General features: G+C 56.8%; 1 protein-coding gene across 6 annotated transcripts in view; it reads right to left on the reverse strand.

The window, feature by feature from the left end:
• CELF5 (CUGBP Elav-like family member 5) overlaps window positions 1–7935 on the reverse strand; it is a 40063-nt gene extending 32128 nt beyond the window's left edge. For all 6 annotated transcript variants that reach the window (XM_064497319.1, XM_064497320.1, XM_064497318.1 and 3 more), the window contains exon 1: window positions 7638–7935. In XM_064497319.1, the coding sequence (XP_064353389.1) occupies window positions 7638–7920 (283 nt within the window). In that variant the 5' untranslated portion in view covers window positions 7921–7935. The remainder of the gene's footprint in view (window positions 1–7637) is intronic.
• Between the last annotated feature and the right edge of the window lie 540 nt (window positions 7936–8475).

An 8475-nucleotide genomic window follows, 5' to 3' on the forward strand; every position in this document is an offset into this window, starting at 1 on the left:
GCTGGCCTGTTCCAGCAGACCTTTCTCCCAGCCTTTCAGCTCAGATACAGAGGAAATGTCCACCACAACCATTTGTGTGAAACCTTATTTTTATTATTTTAGTTAGCATCTTTGTAAATTGCCTGCAAAAAAACAAAAAAAAAAGAGGGAAAAAAAAGAAGTGAGAAGAGGAAAGACTTGCTAATTAAAGGCACAGGTGTTATGAAATCTGGATGTGTTGCAGACTCTAGGGAAGAAGACGAAACACCATCAAGGGTGTTGTAGGCCCCATCCCAACTCTGTTGAAGCCATGGAAGAGGGTCCCAGTGAATGAACTAGGTTTGAAACAGACATTGGGCAAGGTAAGAGAGAGCAGGAGAGCAAATTGCAGGCTAATGTTACCTGTGGAAGAAACCGCGCAAAACACAGAGATCAGAGGAAATTGCAGGGACCACTGATAACAACTAAATAAGGAAGAGTAAAAGCTTTGGGATTTTAGACTGATACAGAAGCCCCTTGATCCAGACTCATGGAATCAGGAAAGCTACAGAAGGAGCAGGCTGGTTTTCTGTGCCACACGCATACCCTACAATGTGCACAAACACACACACGTATACGCCTGTATGACAAGGGAAGTTCAGAGAACAAAGCATGACGCAGTCAACAAGGCTGACTGAGAAAGCAAGCTGAAAAGCACAAGGAAAAGGCCAGACCCTGATGTTCTTGGTCAAGATTTGAGCCAGCATCTTAGCCTAAAACTGGAGCTATGGGAGGAAGGGAGGAATTGTAGTCCCCCCAAGGAAGAAGAAGGATCATCTTTGTGTCTCTGATGCTAAGAATAACCAAATGAAACTGAGCAAAGGAAAAATTTGGCTGGTTATCAAGAAACATTTCCTAGCAGAGAGATTTATTAGACTGTGGAATGATCTCTCAAGGGAAGCGCCGGGAGCTCTGTCACTTGAGTTGTTTCAGATGAGGCTGGGCAAGGCGCTGGAGAATAGACACAGACACGAGCATGCCTCTGACCCCTCCCTCACTCGCCCCCCTGTTCCCCGTGGCATTTCACATCCTAAGCAAAGGCAGGGCACGTCCCTTCAGCTTGTTGGTGAACGGCAGTGCATCTATTGCTGCGCTGGGCTGCAGACGTGGGGCTATGGCCCAAGCGGAGGCTTTTGTGCCCCCACCTTCTCGTGCCTGGCGCAGGCTGCTCCCCGGCTGTTTCATCTCCTCGCGGCTCCAGAGGGGGCTGCAAGGCAGGGCCAGCTTGGGTTGGTCCCCTGCCCCAGAGCAGTTCATGGTGTGCCATGTTTCCAGCCCACGCGAAGCCAGCTGCCCAGGACAACCCCGATCCAGGGCCGCATGATTACACTGCCCTTCTTCCATCTCAACTCCAGGGAGTTGCTGCAGCTAAGTAAATCATCCCTGGCTTCACAGCTCCTGTTAGAAAAAACACTCCAGAAATGCACACAAATATTAGCCATCTCTAACAAGTAATTAAAGCTCCTTGTTGCCCAGGTTTTGAACTGAGAATGCTGCACCAGAGCCAGACAGGGGATCATGAGTTAATTTAACAAATGCGGTGGGGTCAGGAAACACGCAGAGGGCCTTTTCTTCCCGTGGCAAAGGCAGCTCTGTAGTGGGGGGAGCATCCCTTTGCTTTCCCTCTCCCCTCTCAGACTGCTGTGGTACCAAGCATGGGGCAAAGCCTGAAAAGCACCTGTGTGAAGATTTGGAGGTCTGGCCACAGACATCCCAAATGCGGATGTTCCCCTGGGTTCCACCTGCTGCAATGGTCCACAGCTTTGCAGAGCAGAGACAAGTCACACCAGACCTATTCTAAGATCCTCAGAGTGAGAGTCACCATGCAAAATTCTGAAGTCAGGACTTGGGAATAAGGAATTTATTCCACCGAGAGGTTCAATGCACTGGTACCAAGTATTCCCTGCATGTGCAATGAAGACACCATCCTTGTCTCAGAAGAATTTCCCAATGAATCTGAGAAGACTAAGGGTGGGAGATGAACGGCTTTACATGAGGCTATCTGCAGAGTTAAGTGCTCAGTCCCTGTCGCTGCATCACAGCCCCAGCGCTCAGTAACATCCCAGCTGGGATAACACGCACTGGTAAGCTCAAAAACCTCAGCCCACGGGACGACAAGGACAAAAGGTGCACCGTTTAGAGGAGATAAAGGAGAGATGCTCCTTGCACAGGGATGGAGAATTACTTTGCAAGGTATTGTCATCATGCCAGAGCAGGGATTTGTACAGCTCAGCAACACCTGCACCCATCGGCACCAATCCTGAAAGTGCCATGAACCGTCTCCCCAAGCACCTGCTGGCCCTTCTCTGCCTGCCCCCACGTTGCCCGGCCTCCGGAGGCCCAGGGCTGCGGGAGACGAAGGCTTTCGGCAGCCATGGCCTGGCCGCAGGGGAAGGTGGACACCCCCCCCCCCCCCCCAAAATGCAGCACGGTGGGGTTTGCTCAGCATCTGGCTCCTGCTCCCAGAGCTCGAGGCAGTGCCTGGCAGATGCCAGTGACCGGCAGCCGAGGGGTGCGGCAGGCACGGGGCATGGCACGGGCAGCCTGTCCACTGCTCCCTCCTGGAGCGCCCCGGCATGGTGCACGCTGGGGAAGCGCGAGCTGACCTGGGGGGACTGCAGCTGTGGTCCCCCCTCACAGTGCCACGTGACAGGGCTTCTGCTCCACTGCAGGCGCCGGGCCACCGGGCTGCTGGCCCTTGGCAGGGACAGCGGGACGAGGAGGCTGGGGGGATGTGGTCATGCCGGGGTCGCCCAGGGCTCTCGCCAGCCCTGGGGTGGCCCCGGCTCCGTGGCTGGAGGGGGACAGGGCAAGCACAGCTTCCAGAGAAAAGCTCTTAAACCAACAGCCATGAGGATGAAATGCTCACTGGCCATTGGCAGCTGTGGCATGCGGCTGCGCCCAGCCAAGGGGAGCGGGAGCGCTGCTGCCGTAGCCCTGGCGCACACATCATCCATGCTGCCGTCAGCCTCCTGCCCCTCCGGAGCCATCAGGGCACGAGGAAGGATCCAGATTCACTGCAACAGACATTTTGTTTTCACTTCCCCTGCATGAGACTGGATTTGGGAGTCTCTCTTCAAAAAGCAGCAGCTCCCTGCTGCAGGGCTGGGCAGGCGTGGGCGCTGGGGGAGGCCTGGGGCCATCGTGGCATGCTCGTCCCGCTCAGCTGCAGCCTTACATGCTCTGGATTTGCCATAGAGGGTGGTTTCCCTCTTGCCATCCCCATCCCGGACACCCCAGCCCCAGCCTCTGTAGGGCTGGTACTGCGTCAGGCTTTGCAGCCCGAGCCTTCCCAGGTCAGGTCCAGTTCCTATATTTAACTTTGGGTAAAGGATACTCTAAAAAGCAACAATGAAAACATTTTCTAAACCTGTTTGCAATCCAATCAGCTCTCTGGTAATTCAATTTGCAGGAAACAGCAAGCAAGCCCTCCCAAGCAAAGGACTGCAGAGACCAAGGGTCACTGGGAGTTTTGCCAGTGGCTGTGACAAGAGCAGGATTGTGCCCAGATAGCAGGGTGAGGGGCACTTCAGCCTGGAGGATTTTAGCACTCAACAGCATTTGGCCCTGCAGCAGGAGGCTTCACCCCATTGCGGCCACCCACTCACCGGCAGCCTCTGCGTTAAGCTGCCCACATACGTAAGCCTGTTCGTAACCATCACACCTGGGAAGCCCATTCCTGCCTCCCGAACAGAGGAGTCCCGGAAGCTGTGCTGGCTGCGGTGAGGAGGGGGCTGAAGAGCTCAGCTACATCCTTAGGAAAACATGACGACTGCCCCTCACAGCCAGGTGTTTCGGGGATAGGATGCAGGAGTCAGTTCTGTTTTCTTTGCTCTGGTCAGAAATACAGAAAGGGACATTGCAGGAACACTACACTCTGAGCCAAATTATGGAAACAAATATTTGGGAAAAAAGACCCTCCTCCCTGAAGAGACATTAATTATCTCTTGCAAACTAACTTATGAACTGCTCCTCAGGACACAGAGCACAGTCCCCTGCCCCAGCCTTCGCCTGGGTGTCTGAAGCCTACAGAAGGACCAGAGGCTCAAGGAAAGCCACACGCCCTGGCTAGGACGAGTTTCCACCCTGTGGCAGGACCCTGGTACCATGTCGGGTGTTTTTTTTCAGGCTCCAAAAACTGTGAGCCTGACACAAGTGCCCGGGAAGGGAGAGGAGAGCTCCCCTCTCCCCAGAACCCTGCTCCACCAAAGCCAATGCACACAGGGCTGCAAAGGGGCCCTCATTCCTCTCCTGCCTCATTCCACTTGCAAGATCCATAGGCATTGCAAGCAAGATGACGACTTTCTGTGCCTGATCCTCCCTACAACCCACACATTGACTCTGGGATTTACAGTCCCCTCAGATCCTAAACATTACTCCTGACATCAGTAGTCTAAAGCCTTGAGTAAGAAAAGACCATCAGCCTGCAGAGGAGAGGGGTCTCTGGATACAACTTAGCATTAGAAATCTCATCAAAGGCTTCAATGGTATCAGCGGGGATCTTATCTACAAGCCTGCAGAAGCTCAGTCAAAACCCAGCTGCCAAAGAGGCAAGGTAAGCTGGCTGGGGCTGTTATTGTCTCTCTGCCCTTTGGAAAAGCCATCCACCTGTCCATACACTGTGCGTGTCTTCACACAGCTCCTGAGATGGTTGTTCCTGCCCCTGCCAGTCCCCTGCAGCTCAGTTCTGCATCTCAGAGTCTCTTTGCTTCCCCTCCCACGGCCACTGCTAGGAAATCCACCCAGGATGGACACCGATGCTCTTGGAGAAACTGCCTTCTGCCCGATCCTGAAATCCAAGGCCAAAGATTTCCACTTGATCATCCCTGCTCAGACTCCCCCGACCCATTCGCAAAGCCTGTTCAAATCCCCCCCCCCCCCTTCTTCCCATGGAAATATCAGTTTTAAGAAAAATACTTCCATTAACATGCAAATGTACCTGTGATTAACATAAATAGAAAAACTGCATCATGAATAACATTAGGGGGCTGGAACAGTATCAACTACCAGTCAGGTTACTGAGACATGAATAATCAAGCACTAAAAAAAAAAAAATTCATAATGGTGCTCATGTTTCTACCATGCCTGTGAGACCCTCCTCTCTCTGCAGTGAATTTGTGGGTTCCTGGCACCCGAGCAGGACAGCCCACAGGGGCTAGCCAGCTCTTGGACCCTGCAGCCCACCTCACACCCTGGCAGGTCCTCTCCACCCCCTTCCTCCCTGAGGCCAGAGGCAGCTGCTCAGCTCCCCACGTCAAGCTGCAAGAGATTGCAAGAGGACGTGCTGGGCTTTACCAGCAGTGCTGGCTTCTCAAACAATCTCTCTTCCCCATTTTGGGAAAGTAAGGGAAAAAGCAGATGGAAGTGGCGTGTGAGCTGTCAGCTGGATCTCACTGCGGATCAGGGATTGTGGGGAGACAAAACTGAATCTGCTCTTACAGCAGCCCCAGAAAGATTACGGTTCCCATATGCTGCAGGGATGGGTGAATAATTACTTGGATTTGCTAAAGCCTCCCACTAACTGGGTGTCTGCGAAACCCTGGACAGTTCCCCTGACAGCGCTTCCCGCCTGTCGCAGGCTCGGCCACGGGGCTCGGCCACGCAAGCCCCCAGGCATCCTCCAGCCCGGATTAGCCTTCTCGTGGGGAGCGGGACTCGGCGCCTGTGGAAGCAAGCACGCCAGGCAGCTGGACCCGGTGAGGTGGCCGGGGAAGGCAGAGGTCAGGGCTGGCTGAACGGTGGGTCTAACACGTTCATTGCGCACTCATCCCCTCCGTGACCTTGTTCAGAAATGTATACCGTCTAGTCCCAAACCAGGCTGAGAGACTGTAAGTAACCCAAGCCATAAGGCAAGGAATCCCAGCTTTTCCATTTGCACGAAACAGGGAGGCCAGAAGAAATCGAAGGTGTGAAAATAACTGTACAGTAGCCAACAGAATAACCTGCATGTGACTGGCCATCTCTGGAAAGAACATAGCACCAGCAACCCCTAACCAGCACCTGCATTTCCTCAAAAGCATCAAAACCAAAGGGATACATTTATTTTGCTGCCTGAATCCTGCATTTAACAGCAAGTTAATGTCACACAGATCTGGCTAATACCAGTGCTGCCCCCTCTAATTTCCATATCTGAGTGGCAGATCCCTGGAATCTGCCTCCTGTCTGGAACCTGACCTCCGACCACAAACACGGCCTATATTTAACATGTCAACTGCAATGAAACGTGCACTTGCTTCTTGCCTGAGGCCCATTCTCCTCCCCACTGGGTTTCAAACCTGGCTGCTCACTGTCAGTTTGTAAGAGGTTTGGACTTAGTGCCATGCACACATAGACACCCAAGCACACGATGGTGCTCCCACAGCCTTCAGCGAGGAACCTTTTCCTTTTAAATTAGGGTTAGGTTTGGCCTTTTGTTTGGAAATAAACACATCCTTCTGTTGTCCCTTTTCCTCTCTGTTTACTCTGCAAATGTTGGACTTGCCTTGGCACTCACAGGGTTTTTTAAGTTTTCTCCTAAATCTGAAACGAGAGGCATCAGGACTGAAGGCAACTCCCACTCCCTGCTGTGTGCACCACCACGTGACCTCATCACAAATCATTTTAGGGCACAGAGGGCCAGGCTGAGCACTGACAGCTTTAAAGGTACTTACTGTAGGTTCCCTACAGGCTTGCTCTACATGTGCCAGGGAGTGGTGCTGAGATCACCATCTCGGATCTCACAGCAAATGGGCCCTGTGAATTCCCACCCATTGCAGGAGCAGTGGTGATCATCATAAGATCCCAGCCTCAAACACCTGCTGGGGAAGGGCTCCGACTGCTTCACAGAAGGGAGCTGACATCCTGAACGCGACAGCTTTCCAAGTCACAGGTTTCAAATACAACAATAAATGTAGCCAAACAAGCCTTCTCAAACTTTTTAGTATCCCCTCAAGGTCCTTCAGTGATCAAGGGCTCAAGAAGGCCCTTTATCTAGCCCGAATGCCATTGGAAATAGCAGGTTTGCAGCTCATATTCTTTGTTATGCAGATTTTAAAACTGTACCATTATACTCCAGCCTGGGAGGAGGTCTGAGACCACAGAGAAGGTTGCTGGCCTCTGACTGAGGGCTCCCATTCCAGTCTCTGCAATGAGCTGCCACGGTCTCAGCATGCTCCGGGCCGCACGTTGATGCCTTTGTCAAACGCCCGGTGCGACGGCGCGCCCGGCCAGGCCGCGGCGCAGAGCGGGAGCGCGGGGCGCCGGGCACCGGCCGTGCACGTCGGGGCGCCGGCAGGTGGTAGCGCGGCCGGCCCGGGGCGCCGATCCCCGCCCGGGGCAGCCGAGGAGGGGCGCGGACCCCGCCTGCCCAGGGGGCCCTGCTCGGGCCGCGGGGACCGCGCCGGACCCCCCCCCCCCCCCGCTCAGCGCCCCGGGGGGCCCCGACGCCGGCGCTCCGCAGCCGCTGCCCCGCGGCGCTGCTGCAGCGCGGGGGCCGCGGGGGCGGCCGCAAGCGACCGCCGGGGCGGCGGAGCGGGGCGGCCCCGCGCGGGGGGGGCGGGCGGGGGCGGCGGGCCCCGCCGCGCTTTGTGCGCGCCCGGGAGCGGAGCGGAGCGGAGCGGGCCGCGCGGGGCCGGGCTCACCCTTGTGCATGCCGGTGTAGCGGTCCTTGAGCACGGTGAGCTCGTAGATCTTGCCGAACTGCTCGAAGAGCGGCTTGAGGTCCTTCTCCTCCAGGTTGCGCGGGATCTGCCCCACGAAGAGCTTGATGGCATCCAGGTCCTTCATGCTGTCGGGCTGCGCGGGGGGCTCCGCGCCGCCGCTGCTGCTCATGGGGGAGGCTCGGCGCGGCGGGCGCGGCGGCTGCGGCGGGAGCGGCGGCGGCGGCGGCTGCCTCCTCGCCTCGCCCTCGCGGAGTCTGGCCATGCCCCGCGCCCGGCGCGGGCGGGCGGGCGGACGGGGGAGGCAGCGGCTGGGAACGGCCCCGCCGCCAGCGCCGCCGCCGCGGCGCCACAAAGGGCCGCTCCGCAGCGACCCCTGCCGGGGCCGGGGCCGGGGCCGGGGCCGGGGCCGGGCCGGGGCGTGGGGACCCCGCGGGGGGACCCCCGGGAGGGGGGTGGGAGCCCCCGGGTGGACGTGCCGGGGGGGGCCCCGGAAGGGTCGCAGGGGCCCCACGGGAGGGTCGCAGGGGCCCCACGAGGACCCCGCGGGAGGGGTGTGGGTACCCCACGGTGGGGGGGGACCTGCCTGGGAGGGTCACAGGGACCCCACAGGGGGCCGTGTCCCAGGCGGGGACACCCCGGGAGCGGTCCTGCTGTTCACAGGAGCTGGCACTTGCCTCGGCAGGGTGAATCGCCCGCAACTGGCATGATGGTGGCACCGGAGGGTCCCCCAACACAGGAGCCTGTGCCCATGCTGCTAACAAAAGACAAGGCCAGCTGCGACTGTCTCCCTCCACATCCGTCTCTGAAATCAGTTTGG

This window comes from Dromaius novaehollandiae, chromosome 25 (assembly GCF_036370855.1).
Source record: "Dromaius novaehollandiae isolate bDroNov1 chromosome 25, bDroNov1.hap1, whole genome shotgun sequence".
Taxonomy (NCBI): Eukaryota; Metazoa; Chordata; class Aves; order Casuariiformes; family Dromaiidae; genus Dromaius; species Dromaius novaehollandiae.